This window comes from Canis lupus, chromosome 17 (genome assembly GCF_003254725.2).
Source record: "Canis lupus dingo isolate Sandy chromosome 17, ASM325472v2, whole genome shotgun sequence".
In the NCBI taxonomy this organism is placed as follows: Eukaryota; Metazoa; Chordata; class Mammalia; order Carnivora; family Canidae; genus Canis; species Canis lupus.
The window spans coordinates 55412402-55428247 of record NC_064259.1 but is presented as its reverse complement, the minus strand read 5'-3'; the positions used below and the strand labels follow the sequence as shown (position 1 = coordinate 55428247).

Genomic DNA, 15846 nt, shown 5'->3' with positions numbered 1-15846 from the left:
CACTCAGCTCCTAAGTGGCAGAGATTGAAGTTCATTCTTGGTCCAGTGATGGCAAAGCCAGTGCTCTTAACAACTGTTGTGGGGTGGGACCCTGTTCTCCTGGCTCTACAAAGGGCCACAAGTAGAATAGTTGGCTGGTCTGATCAAATCAAAGGACACTGAGCAGAAAGTAAGTGAAGGCAAGAGTAGGTCAGGTGGTTGTAGGAAACTAGTCTTGTTTCCAGGTATCAGAATATAATTTTATAAAGTCTGTTATTTCTGTACATGGGCTCTAACTTATTAAGGTCACTAAATAAGTATAAGTAGGACCTCTTTAATTAACCCGATGGAGCATCCACATTAGTGACTGAATTTGCATCTCACTTTATTGGAGGCCCACTGATGCAATAGCATTAGCAGAAGCAACAAAGCAAGCACTGGCCTGGGACTTGAGTTCTGTATATGGCCCTTTCATTACTATCTCTGGACCATGTTTCTTCATCTGATAAGTGTTTTGTTGTATCCGTGGATCCTGACTTTTTTTCACAACCAAATACCCTCTATATTATAATTCCTTTATGGTCACCATACCTGAAAAGTGCATCTATTAAAGAAAAAGGGTTTAGCAATTGAAAACAAATTCAATGTCGTATTAACTTGCCACCCAAATGAAAAGAAATTAAAATGGGAACTAATGCTGCAATTAATGTTGCAGTTGATCTGACTTGTCTCAGTTTTGTTTTTCATTAGTCATTATCTAGGCCATGAACCCTTATTTCCAAAGAAATTTCCAAAGATTGCTAGTGGTCCAGGCTTCCATGATGGATGGGATTGACTGTGTAATGGCCAGTAAGAGTCTTCCACAAAGATGTTATGAGCATACTAAGAGGGATATATCTAGATAAGAACCATAATTGTTTGCTTATTTGCTTGATCCTATTATCAAACCCCATCTTAACACCTGTTTCACCTTTTGTTGTTGTTTTTCATTAATAAAACAACTCTGCGTGGAACACCTAATCTTTTAAATATCTTCCATATATTATGAATAACCCAATTCAAGTCAACATAAATACCAAAGTAGCGATGTTTTCATCAGGGTCAGCCTTGGACAGAGGAAGGGAAAGGCAATAGTACAAGAAGACAACTTTCGTGAGTGACCTTGGACAAGTCTCTTTCCACCTGAATTTCTTCATTTATAAAATTGTGTCATATACTAAACAGAATTGTTACAAGTATTAAATGAGAAAATACTTTCTATCTGAAGCATACTATTCTAGTGTTAGGTCTGGGGGAAGTTGTTTGTTTCTTGGTAATGGTAGAAGTGGTTGTTTTTGCAACCTGAAAAAATAGTTAAGCATAGAGACCAGTTCAAATCTGAGCCCTGCTACTTACTGACTGTGTGACCTTGGAGAGGCTATAACCCTTCCAAACTTCCATTTCTTTATCTAAAACTCTGGAAAGTGAAAGTGTCTTTCTTAAAGAGTTACTGAGGTGGGCTGAGTAACTCACTACTATCGGGAGGATGGGAACCAGAAATCATAATAAATGCAAAACATTTAAAATATATAACATCTGAGTAAATGGTTATAATTGTATTGTTATTAATTCTTCTGTGACCTAGGGGGTATCATGAGAGGCCCTCATTGTGAAATATATTTCTATTAGCTTGATATAATCCTTGAAATGCCATCATTACATGTTGATAAACCACTTTATAAGTTCAGAAGAGGAAAGTATTCAGTCAGCAAAAACTGAATAGTTACTGTATGCCAGAAATTCTCAATAATAATTTTTTTTTGAAGGAACTTATTAGGTGCTTTTCTCCTTAATAGCCAGCTAAGAGTAGAACCTTGAGCAGAATCTGGATTTGGTTAAAGATGAGGGGATTATGTTAACTTTGAAAGATGATGAATGATTTAGGAAGGGCAAGCCTGAGTAACTTCCCCTGGTGCTCCAGGCAACTAGGGGACACCAGGAGAGCATTGTGCATGCAGGGGCAAGAGCTTACTCAAAGGAGAGAGAATAGGGAACATCTAACAGCAAAACTCTGCTTCCTTCCTACTTCTGTCAGAAATGTCCTGGAATTCATTAGAAGAATGATTTATATGTGGAGAAGGTACCTATTAAGTACTTGTAGATGATATTATTTACTACACTTGACTATAACAAAAGTAGCAAAAAGCCAGTGCTCTGGTCTATCTGTCATGGCATGGAAACTGCCCTATTATTCAGATGTAAACAGAAGAATGAAAAAAATTAAGCAAAAAGATAAAATGCCAGCTACATAGCATTACTCAGTTCACAGTGAGGCTTTCTTCCTTCCTTTGTTTTTTTTATTTAAGATCTGAATGTTATGAATGAGGAACCCATTTGGGACATCATGGTCCGGCAGAGCTACCCCCAGAAGGTGAAGCACTATGAGTTCTACAAGACTGTGATGCCGCCAGTGGAGCAGGAGGCATCAAGAGTTATCACCAGGCAAGGCACTGTTGTCAAATACATGTTGGATGGATCCACACAGGTAAAAGAATTTTAGATAAATAATACTCCTTCCTGCTACAGAGTGAAATACAAACATGCTATGGGTAAAGAGCAATATCATGGTAGGCAGGAGGGACAATTCATTGAAAATGGAGTGACACTAAGATGACAAACTGAGAAATGTATAGTCTTCTGTGCAACACAGGATACAAACAAACTCATTCTATATATGATCCAAGATTGCAGACTAAACACAGTGTTTACCTACTCTCCCTCTCGAGGCACCTTAGAATAATTTTTAAATACCTTTAAATAATAAATTCATAACAGTACTGGAAAACAACAAAATGCACCATCAATGGATAAGAAGATTAGGAGGATTTCTAGAAATTGCAAATCAGATGAGATAACTGATGGAAAAATAAGAGCAAAGATTAATGTACAAGAGAAAAACTGCCGCAAAATTAGCAATCAGAAGTTCTAACACATACATTTCTCAGATGGAACTCTGCACCCAGAAAATCAAGTTAGTGTCCCAGGTAACTCACTACTATCGGGAGGATGGGAACCAGAAATCACAATATCTGGAAGTCATATGCCCAGCTCAATCCCTCCCCAATGATCATAGGGAAATTGCTTCTGTGACCAGAGGAAGTAAAAAGGGATCCTCAAAGAGAACTATGACCACGCACCCAAGAATCATCAACCTTAGAGAAAAAACAACTGCATGAAAGTAAATTACAGAATAAAAAAAATTAAAGAAATAGCATCTAAAAATAAGAACAGACAAAAAAACTTGAGAGTAAAAATAATATAAGCAGAGACTTGAGAGGTTAGCAATCTGCAAAAAACAATAAAAAAGTTGCTGTGGAAAAAATATTCTTATATATTAAAAATTACAATTGTGTGTCAAATCACTGAGTTGCACACCCGAAAGTAATATAATATTGTGTGTCAACATACTTCAATTAAAAATTTTATAGGAGAAAAAAAAACGAGAAGAAAAATGATTGTGAAGGGATCCCTGGGTGGCGCAGCGGTTTGGCGCCTGCCTTTGACCCAGGGCGCGATCCTGGAGACCCGGGATGGAATCCCACTGTCGGGCTCCCGGTGCATGGAGCCTGCTTCTCCCTCTGCCTGTGTCTCTGCCTCTCTCTCTCTCTCTGTGTGACTATCATAAATAAATTAAAAAAAATTTATTAAAAAAATGATTGTGAAAAATTAAGACAGGCAAGTAGATTATAAGGGAGAGAAAAGTTAAGAAATGTAGAAAAGGGATCTGAAAAATACAATCTCCAGAAGAAGAAAATAGTGGGAGTGAAGGAGAAAATAATGAAGGAAATGATCTAGGGAATTTTCCCAGAGTTAAAACAACAACAACAACTTTGGATTAAACAGGACAACCAATTGGCAAGCAGGATTGATACTATCTTTAAAAGATCATCTAGATATGTCAGAGTGCAATTTTGGGACGGCAGAGATAGACAATCCCAAACACTTCCTAAAGGAAACCGGTTACCTACTGCAGAATGAGAACTAGAAGAACATTAGATTTCTCATTAGCAGCCCTGGTGCTGGGTCTTGTCATGGTCATTGGTAGGTATAGATACTGATCTGGATAGATGATACCTGTAGATGGGACACATACTAGAAATATATGTTGGTAGACACTAAACATTTAAACATATTGTAAAGTTTTAATTTTATTTTTTTAAGATTTTATTTATTTATTCATGAGAGACACAGAGAGAGAGGCAGAGACACAGGCAGAGGGAGAAGCAGGCTCCACGCAGGGAGCCTGACGCAGGACTCGATCCCCGGTCTCAGGGATCAGGCCCTGGGCTGATGGCGCGCTAAACCGCTGAGTGGCCGCGGCTGTCCTGTGGCAAAGTTTTAAATGTAGTCGTTATAGAAGCTGAAATAGAGCGGCTATTTTTCCAGTTGCATAAAATGGAGAAAATAAAAATAAAACAAATATTTAAAAAAAATAATAAAAACTCAAGTCAATCCAATAAAAGATAAGAAATAAAAGAAAGAACTAATAGAAGGTAAATGGAAAATATTAAATAATTAAATAATATCATCATCCTGGTTATTAAGGGACTATAGTCTCTGAGCTCCAAAGCTACCGTCCTGTAATATGCAAACAGCATTTTTCCTTTGGATTAATTTTAATCTATGTCAGTTTGATACGCAGTGTTAAATGTTAACCAGTCTCTGCTGGCTTCTGAAAATACAAGAACTTTTACTTTTCCATCAGATTCTCTTTGCAGATGGTGTTGTGAGCAATAGTCCTGATTCAGGTCCTGTTTGTCCTCCTGTTGAAATGCCACCAAGCCCTCACAGCGGAGACTTGATGGACACAGTTTCTCAGCAGAAGTCAGAAATAGTACCGTCAGAGATTGTCATCCCAAAGAAAGGTGATGACTGAAGTTTCTCAATTTATAATGGATTTAATAAGTCTTCTGATACTTTTCATCTTTTCTATGAATATATTCATATATACTCACATGTACACACATATATACATTTTAATTGGAATCACAGCATTGCACACTGTTTTGTGAACTGCTTTTTTCTTTTAGTAAAAGTGTCCTTATATACTCTTATATGACACTAACTCTAATGCCTGGGCTACTGTTTTAGGGTTAGTTGAGCAGATGAATGATGTCAAGGTTCTAAGTAGGCATCTCTTTAGTTCTCTTGACCTGAGCTGCAAGAGGGCACACCAGCTCTAGGCATGAGGTTCTCATATTGTAACTGTCAAAGCAAAAAGCAAAGAGAGTGAACACGAGAACTTTAAAGTGTCTTCTTATCAAGGAGGAAAATATTTTCAGATTCCACCCCTTTCCCCCACCAGCTGACTTTCCCTTATACATCTTGTTGACTAGACCTGGCGCTAGCTAGGGAACTTAGGGGTCTGATCACTTCTGGATTTTTTTTCAGGAGATAGCACTTCTAGTAGGGGAAAGGGGAAAAAGAAGTTGGGTAACGATTGATTAAGCAATCAGTAGTGCCTGCCATAACCTAAATTATGAAATTGCTCTCCTCAGAGATATTCTCGATTTACACCCCTACTTCCAGGGCAGTAAGAAAATATCTGCTTCCTCATACCTTTGCTAATGTTGGATTTCCTTATTGTTTTAATCTTATTCCATTTGATTTGATAGATAATTAATAATCTTACTATTCTGTTAATTTGCATTTCTTTATTACTTGTGAGATAAAACATTTAGCAGGTTTTTTCCTTTTTGTGAATTTTCTATTCACACATTTTCTCGGTTTACTACTGGAATGTTCATTATTTTCATATTTATTTGTAAGAGATCTTTATAAGTAGGAGATATGTGTTTGTGTACCAGGCACAGTTCTGAATACTTTTAAAGTATTAAATCAGAACATCCCTGTGTGATATATATTTTAATAATTCCACTTTATAGACAAGGAAATTGAGACACAGAGGGGTTAAATAACTTCCTCAAGTTCTCTCAGCTACTAAGAGCTGAGATTGGAGTGTGGGCACCTGTATTGCTAATTTTTCTCAATTTCTCATATGACTTAAGTGATCTGAGACCAAAATGTAATCTTTGTTCATCAGTTTCACACATCCCCCGCCCCCCCCCCCCCCGCCCCAGTAACCAGTAACCTTATATAGAGGCAAACCGAATTCTCTTTTTGGTTACTCAAAATTTAGTGAAATAGACTTTCCTTTAACAGTAGCAAAAGGTTCTTGGTTGAAGTGAATGAAAGCGTCCTCACAACTTTCAAACTTCCCAGCTCCAAAGCTCCCCTCCTTTTTTGATAGGAGAGGACTTGATGTAAGAGTAGCCACTTCTCTTAGGGCCAAGCCAGGTTCCAAAGGGCTCCCACCTCCAGCATGGTGTGCTCCAGATTTCTTTAAAGTCCATCCATTCAAGATGACATATTCACTTTAAAAATAATTTTAAAAATAATAATAATAATAATAACAGAATCTATGTTTTAAGAGTAATTTTCGGTTTACAGAAAAAAATAAGCAGAATGTACAGAATTCTCCTACACCTTCTCTCTACCTGGCTTAGTTTTCCCTGTTTTAAACACATTTGTTACAACTGATGGACCAATATCAATACTTTATTATTAACTGAAGTCCACAGTTTGCATTAGGGTTCATTCTTCATGTTGCATAGCTCTAAGAGTTTTGACAAATGCAAATGTAGTAAATCTACCACTACAATAATATACACCCCTGTGCTCTATTTATCCATCTTTCCCTTCACTCTCTCCCCAAAATCAGTACCCATGAGCTGACACTCTGTTTTCCCCTCCACTCAAGGCCTTAGAACCACCAATCTACTTTCTGTTACCATGAATTTACATATTCTGGGCATTTCATATAAAGAGAAGCATACAATATAAGGCCTTTTGTGACTGGCTTCTTTTATTTAGCATAATATTTTTAAGGGTCGTCTATGTTACAACTTGTGTTGGCACTCCATTTTTATGGTCGAGTAATATTCTGTTGCATGGATACATCACATTTTGTTTAGCCACTCATCAATTGATGGACATACGGGTAGTTTCCGCTTTGGGGAAATTGCAAATAAAGTTGACATGAACATTTCTGTACAAGCTTTTGTGTGAACATACATTTTCACTTCTCTTGAGTAAATATCCAGGAGTGGAATTGCTAGAATAATAACTCTGTTTCTAATTTTGAGCACCCAGCAAGCTGTTTTCCAAAGCAGCTGCATTATTTTTCATTCTCACCAGTATGGATGAGAATTACTATTTCTTCACATTCTTGCCGACACTGTTATTTTCTGTTCGGAGCCATTCTACTGGGCATAAAGTGGTATCCTATTTTGATTTTGATTTGTATTTTCTTAATGGTTAGTGATGTTGAATACTTTTTCATGTGCCTAGTAGACATTTGTATATCTTCTTTGGAGAAATGTTTATTCAAATCCTTTTCCCCACTGAGGGGGGCACTTGACAGGATGAGCACTGGGTGTTATTCTGTATGTTGGCAAATTGAACACCAATAAAAAATAAATTTATTATAAAAAAAAAACAAAAACAACCCCAAATCCTTTCCCCAATTTTTTAATGGATTATTTGTCTTATTCTTATTGAGTTAAAAGTATACGTTGCATATTTTGGATACAAATTCCTGATCAGATACGAATCAGATACATAATTTGCGAATATTTTCTCCCAGTCTTTGGGCTATCTTTCCACATGCCCGATGATGTCTTTTCATGGTGTCCATTTTGTTGAAGTCCAATTTATCTGGTTTTATTTCCCTCTGGTTGTTCATGCTTTTGGTGTTATATCTAAGAAGTCATTGCGTAATCCAAAGTCACAAAGATTTATTCCTGTATTTTCTTCTTAAGAGTCTTAAATTTTTAGCTCTTGCATTTGGGGTTTTTACATCCATTTTTATATAATTTTTTATATGAAATGAGACATATCCAAGTGGGGGTCCAAAATCATTCTTTCGAGTTTATTAAAAAGACAATTATTTCCCCCATTGACTTGGTTGGCACTCAGTCAAAAATCAATTAACTACAAATGTTAAAGTTTATTTTTAGATTATTATTCCTGCTCCACTGATGTATGTGTTTATCCTATGCCAACATCTCACTGTCCTGGTTACTATAGCTTTGTAAGTTTGAAATTGGGAAGTCTGAGTCATCCACATTTGTCATATTTTTTTAAATATAGTTTTGACTATTCTTGCATTTTTGTATGAATTTTAGGATCAGATTATCAATTTCTGCAAAGGGGCAGCTGGGATTTTTCTTATAGAGATCCCACTGAACATATAGATACATTTTGAGAGTATTGACATCTTAACAATACTGTCTCTCATTCATGAGCTTGGGATACCTTTCTATTTAGGTCTTCTTCAGTTTCATTCAATACTTTTTTGTAGTTTTCAGTGTACAATTATTATTAACAATTGTTTTGTTAAATTCTTCCTAAGTGCTTTATTCTTCTTGATCCTCTTATAAGTGGAATTATTTTCTTTATTTTTGGATTGTTCATTGATGGTGTATACCAATAAAATTGATTTTTTTTTAATTTTGGCTTTGTATCTTGAAATCTTGCTGAACTTTCTTATTCTAATCTTTTTTGCTTTGCAGTAACTTTGAAACTAAGAACCCAACCCCCAGTGTTTGTTATTGTTGCTATTATTGCTGTTTGTTTAATTTGTTTATTGCTTTCCTGAACTTATTCTTGCAAGTCTCTCTTTTTTGTCATGTATGGCTACTAAAGTCTCTGTTCTGTTAACTTAGTGGTCAGCTAGTGATTAGGCAGGGATTTCCTTACATGCTCAAACCATGGGCTCCCCATTCCAAGGGGATTTGTGTGCTTATTGGGGCATTTCTTCATCACTTTCAGCTTAGACAGTAGCCTTAGCCTCAAGGTCAGCCAGACCTGAGAGATTCGGTGTTTCTTGGGTCTTTCCTGGACATGAGTACAATCCTGCATGTGCATGTGGCCTTCTAGATTCCCAGGAAAATGTCAGTTTTTCAAAGTCCTTACAGTTATCTCATTCTCTAGCTTTTCCTTTTAAGTTTTTTAGGCCAGCCTTTTGTTTGCCCCCAACTATTGCTGCTGCCTGAGACATTCTGAATAATTGCCACTGATAGTTTCAACAAAGGCCCCGGGAAGAGGTTGCTTTCAATGAGTGAATTCTGACTCAGGTCAGAGTGAGGATTTTCAGGGAATTTTCAGAGCTGTCAAACAGTGATGAGTCCCTGGGAATGGGGCTTTTAGGGAGAATTCCAGGACTCTGCTCCCCTCCAGTGGCTGCCACACTGTTGATTTTCACAGCTACGATGATTCCAAGGCTACTGTTTCGCAAGGCTACTGCAGGGCTGGAGATAGGGGAAGATGGAGGATGAGAACCGGGCAAGTTATGACACCACAAAGCAGTTGTTCTTATTGAGGCTCAGCTGATTGTTGCAATTCTTTGGTTTATTTCTAGAGTTCTGAAAGAGTTGATTTTGATAATTTTTTTCCAGTGTTATTACTGTTCTGATGGCTTTGTAAAGGTCCTTTCTTGCCATTCCAGAAGTGCTTCTCCCATCTCAAAAGAAATACCATTTAGTATATTCATTATTTTTTAGCTCTAAATACTTTCTAATTTCCATAATGACTTCCTTTTTGACCCACAAGGTATTTAAATATGTTTGTAAATTTCCAAAACTATGAAGTGTTTCTAGGGTTTTTTAATAATTGATTTTTAAAAAGATTTTATTTATTTATTCATGAGAGACACACACACAGAGAGAGAAGCAGAGACACAGACAGAGAGAGAAGCAGGCTCCTTCCAGGGAGCCCGACATAGGACTCGTTCCCGCAACTGCAGTATCACGCCCTGAGCTGAAGGCAGACGCTCAACCGCTGAGCCACGCAGGCATTCCTAATAATTGATTTTTAACCAATTTTTTGAAATTTGTTGAAACATGATGTATAGCCTCAAATATGGGCAAGTGTTTATAAAAAGCCTGTGTATGATTCAAAAGGGCATGTATCTTGCAGCTGAGTGTAGTGTCCTCTTTATAACCTTTAGATCAAAACTGTTAGTTGTGTTGCCCAATCTATTTCCAAGTTCAGCAAACTTCTCTGCCAAAGGATAGTAAATATTTTATTTAGACTTTGTGAGCCATATTGTCTCTGTCACAACTACTCACCTCTGCCATTATAACATGAAAATAGCCATAGACAATACATAGTCAAGTGAGCATGATGTATTATGTTTAAATAAAACTTATTTATGGACACTGAAACTTGAATTTCATATCATTTTCATGTATCAAAAAATTTTATCCTTTTGACTTTTTGATTATGTAAAAATATCAAAAGAAGTATTACTTCACAGACTATAACAATGCAGAGCAAGGCATCTTTGCTCTACAGGTCAAATTTCCCAACCTCTATTGTATAACTTCACAGATGTTTTTAATCTACTATATCAATTTATTCAGCAGAAGTATGTTTAAGTAAGGGTAGAATAGTCTATCCAGTGTTATCTTCCTTATAATTTTAATCTTCATTTCTGAAATTATTATATCTTTTTAATAGTTCTGTAAGATTTTTCTTTATATGCTTTGAAAATGTGATTTTAGATCCTCACAGATTTAGATATATTTATAAGTACATTTAACTTTTTTTATCAGTATCCAATGGCTTTTTGTTCTAGGATGGTCTTCTGTCCTAATGGCTACTTTGCTTGTATTACTATAGCTATACTAGCTATTATTTCACCCCTTTGCAATATAACTTTTTCATACTTTATTTTACTTTCTGTGATTTATATTTAAATATGTCTCTTGTGAGCCAACTTACAGGTGAATATTTTAAAAACTCAGCTTGATAATTTTTGTCTTTTATCTTTTAATTTAAATTCAATTAGCCAACATATAGTATATTATTAGTTTCAGATGTAAAGTTCAATAATTCATCAGTTGCATATAAAACCCAGTGCTCATCACATCATGTACCATCCTTTTTAAAAATTTTTTTAAAGATTTTATTTATTCATAAGAGACACAGAGAGAGGCAGAGACATAGGCAGAGGGAGAAGCAGGCTCCCTGTGGGGAGCCCGATGCTGAACTCGATCCCAGGACCCCAGGATCATGACCTGAGCCAAAGGCAGATGCTTAACCACTGAGCCACCTGGGCATCCCTATCAGAAAAGTTTTCATTTCTCCAGTTAAAATTTATGTATTTTTAAAGAAAAATAAGTTCTATTATAAATCATTATGTAGACATTACAAATCATTTGAATACTACTGTTTTTGTCATCTTTGATCTATCAAAACCCCTAGTTGTATTACAGTATAACAATTAACAGCCAGCCAACTTGCCTAAGTAATTCAGTTTTTAAACTTTTAGCCTCTGTCTACACAAAATGTGAAACTGGAATAATTATCTGAGTATCACATACCCTCCTTAATCCTCATTACTCAGTTACCCGTTCCCCCCACCCACCTCCCCTTCAGCACTCCTCAGTTTGTTTCCTATAGTTAAGTTCCTCATGGTTTGTCTCCCTCTCTGATTACTTCCTATTTGGTTTTCCCTCCCTTCTCCTATGATCCTCTGCACTATTTCTTATATGCCACATATGAGTGAGATCATATGATAATTATCTTTCCTGAATTTTTGTGTTTTAATCAGAATTTCTAATCTATCTATTGTATAACAGATACTTTCTTAAAATGTCTTATGTTGTCCCCATCCTTGGATGATAATCTCACTGAATACAGAATTCTGGGTTAATAGGTGTTTTCTCTCCAACATAGTGACAAAAATTCTCTATACTCTCCTTGCTTCCAGTGTTGCTGTTGAAAAGTTGGCTTTCAGTCTAATAGTTGCTATGAAGATAATCTGCCTTGAAAATCTTTTCTTTTTTTATTATAATTTCAATACAATTTAGCTAGGTATAGATTTATTTTTATTTATCCAAGTGAGAATAAATTGGGATTCTTGAATCATTCATTAGTATCTTTCATTAGTATCTTTCAATAATTACCTCTTAAAATATTGTTTCTGTTCCATTCTTTTTCTCCTTCTCTTATAGATTTACTATTAAGCATATATTAGAAACTTCGGCCTCTCTTTTTATTATTTTTTATTATTATTTCTATTAATTTGACACTGAGAGTCATTCTAAATAATTTCTATAGATCTATCAGTTCTCTTTTAATGCTTTGGAAATAGAAATATGTCCAAATTAAATCTTAGGGCAAAGATAAGACTTAGCTTCATGCATCTATCTTATTGGGCTCTTCCCATTAACTAAGTCTGCATCCTTGGCCAAGATCCATGCTCTGATGCACATTTCATACTCTGAATCATAAGGAATCTTAGAGTTAACAGTTTTTCACTCTCTTTGTTGGTAATTGGCTTCTGGGTCTGAGTTTACCTCATCATTGAGCTTTGATAACACTAGCAAATCTCATCATTATTTATGGAAATGGAGCAAATCTATTCTGATAGAGGGATTGAGATACTATTCACAGAGTTCCATGAGGGCTTTTCCAGTTCTAGATTCCTTTCCAAATAGATGGTGATGGGGAAGGATTGGAGGAGGGATGCATCAGATTATTATCAATATAGAAGTTGAACTGTACAAATCCTCTCCCCCTAATGAGAAACTAAAGATATATGCCTTATTGGTAAAGTTCTCCAGATCCAGGGCTGAAGAAAGCTATCTCCTAATTATGACTAACCAAATGACAAAATTAGGGGAATGAAGAGTTAGAAATACTGTAAAATGCTAGAGTTCAGTAACTTAAAAGAAGGAATCTGAGGGAGGGAGCCAAAGTAGGCTTTAAAAACTAGTGTAGAGAGCCTCAAATCTGAAATCCAGGAAGCTATAAGCAAGACTCCAAAGTATACAGAAATTGGCCAGAATAGGTATTGTAGATATTGTGCCATATGGACTGAGCTGTGTATGCACGTGTCTATATGGGGAGACATGGTGGGAATCCAGCCAAGGTTCAAGGGCAAAGATTAAGGTATCCATAACCTGATATCTTTTCCCACTTGAGAAATAATATAATTGATGAATACCACCTAGAATTTCTATGCCACGGTGTCTGAGGTAGCTTATGATGTATTAAAACTTCATGAATATGGGGATGACTGGGTGGCTCAGTGGTTGAACATCTGCCTTCAGCTCAGGGCATGATCCTGGAGACCCGGGATCACGTCCCATGTCGGGCTTCCTGCAGCGAGCCTGCTTCTCCCTCTGCCTGTGTCTCTGCATCTCTCTCTCTCTGTGACTCTCATGAATAAATAAAATCTTAAAAAAAAAACTTCGTGAATAATTTATATAATTTATATTATAGTTATGCTGTGTTTGATTTTACTTGAACTTCTGCAGGAAAAAGTCACAAAAATCAGTCATCAATGGCGCATAAGAATGAAAGCCATGATCCTCCCCCAGAGACAATTCAAACAGTAACTCCAGTGGAGGTTCATGTAGGCACCTGGTTTACAACCACACCAGAAGGAAAACGGATTGGCACCAAAGGAGTAGAAAGAATAACAGACATGACCCCATTATTATCCTTTAAGACCACAGATCCTGTCAATGGAACGGTATGGCAAAATATTGTATATTGCAAAATTTTATAAATCTTTAGAGTTCTGAAACAACACATAGAAGAGTGCCTGAAATAATTAATTTTCTGTAACTATTTAGTAAATAGTGGGTAGATGGATGAACAGATGGATCCATCTTCCCAAAAACAAAAACACTTTGTGGTTTATTTGACTAGCATAATGTACCATGAAACCTAATTTTTGAAATGAGAAACAGATTGTGAATATCTATACCACATTTAAGATATATAAAATTAATTGTGTCATGTATTTTTTTATGTTGAATGTATTTGTGTGTATGTCTTATCTTCTAGGAGTTGAGGGGCTACACTTTATTTCTACTTCTCTGTGTGCAGCTGAAATGAGTGGTAGAAATTTGCTCATAATCCGTGACTTCAAAGAATGTATGGTATATTTAAGGAGGTGCTCACATTAAATAATTCAATAATTTGTCGACATTACAGAGCAAGAATACAAAAGACTTTATTTGTAGCCTAAGAATAAGTGACAAATGAGTGGTATAGAAAATAATGGTTAGGGGGCACCTGGGTGGCACAGTGAGTTAAGCATCTAACTTTTGGTTTCAGCTCAGGTCATGATCTCAGGGTTATGAGATTGAGCCCCAACATTGGGCTCTGTGCTAGAAAGTAGTCTGCTTGAGATTCTCTCTTTTTCCCTCTCCCTTTGCCCCTCCCCCTATTCTTTCTCTCTCTCTTTTTTCTCTAAGATAGATAGATGATAGATAGATAGATGATAGATAGATAGATAGATAGATAGATAGATAGATAGATAGATAGATAAAAACCTCTTTTTAAAAAAGAAAAGAATAGTCTGGCTTATGATGTGGAATCAAAACTCTTGGGATGAACAATAGCACCTTTTAATGTACCAGGCTTTCTGTTAGGGGTTTTGTGTTTTGTGTACATTATCTCACTCAGGTTCTGCACCAATGAATGTTATATTACATGGATGAGGAAATTGGGCCTTAGGAAGTTAGGTAATGTGGGCAGGAGTGTACAACCAGGAAGTGCTGGATCCTGATTAGAAGCTATTGTAGGTGACTGAAAACTGAGCTCTTTCCATCCTCAGTTATTCCTCTAACATCTCACATGGAGCTTTGTGGCACCCTCTGAATGTAAACAACAGGACAGATTGGTGCCTTATATCATGTTTCAGGACTTCCCACCCTTGTTCATAGCCATGTGCTGCTGCTCAAAAGCAAAGTTACTTCACGGTATTGAGAAGAATTACATTACCTAACCAAATGTATTTTCCTTTCTTCTTTGGTGTACTTCTGAAATAATTTTGTAATCTCTTACCTTGTTTGCTAGTTGCATCTTTTGTGAGATTGAAGTACATATCATCTCAGGAAGGTTTTCTGGTCACTTCAAATAACTGCCTTTCATTCAGCCTCTGATGTAGATTACTTGGCTTAATATTCAAATGTGATTAATATTTCTTAATAACACTCAATTTACCTTATTATTACTTATCACCATTATGGAAGCATGAACCAACATCCAAGAGCTTGGATTCAAGCATTCATTGAACATTAGACACCTAACAGAATAATTAAAACAACAGCAATAACAGTATTTACTGAGCACTCATTTTTTTGCCAAGTCCTGTTCTCATTTTATTCTCACAACAGACTAATGTTGGTTCCATTTTGCAGATGAAGCAAAACAGAAAGGTTAAATAGTTTTCCCAAAGCACACAGCCAAGTAGGACAGTCAGAATGTGGATCCCAAGGTGGCATTCCAGATCCTGTGTGCTTAGCCAATAGGGAAATAAGGGCCAAGAAAACCCATGGTCATATGAAAGAAAATTGAAAATGGACTTTTTTAAATACCTGATGTGAAGTATCACTAAATAAGAGGCATGGGTAATGCTTTTATGGTGACACAGATCTGGTTTGAACCCCAGCCACAGTCCCTACTGGCTGAATGACTTTCAACAAGCTTCTAATCTGGTTTTCCTTATTTACAAAATGGAGATAATGGTCCTTACCTGAAATAGTTAAGAAGATTAGTGTCAGACCCAACACTATCAGATGTTCAGTAACATTCTTACTACTGTATTCTTATCCCACCAAGAATAATAATCTTCCCACCATATAGTGATCAGAAAGTATCAGTGTTATGTGGTATTATGAAATGTTTGAATAATTCTAAATAATAATATGTAAATGTCTCTACTGGAAAGAATTAGTATTAATCCTTGCTAACTTGATGACTGACTGTTAATCACTTTACCAACATTATCTCACTTAATCCACA

General features: G+C 36.2%; 1 protein-coding gene across 1 annotated transcript in view; it reads left to right on the top strand.

Moving 5' to 3' along the window:
• The window catches only part of SPAG17 (sperm associated antigen 17), a 220697-nt gene that overhangs the window by 140044 nt on the left and 64807 nt on the right, over positions 1-15846 (top strand). Inside the window, 3 exon segments of the mRNA XM_025453376.3 lie at positions 2325-2503; positions 4724-4883; positions 13347-13564. Of these exon segments, the coding sequence (XP_025309161.3) occupies positions 2325-2503; positions 4724-4883; positions 13347-13564 (557 nt within the window).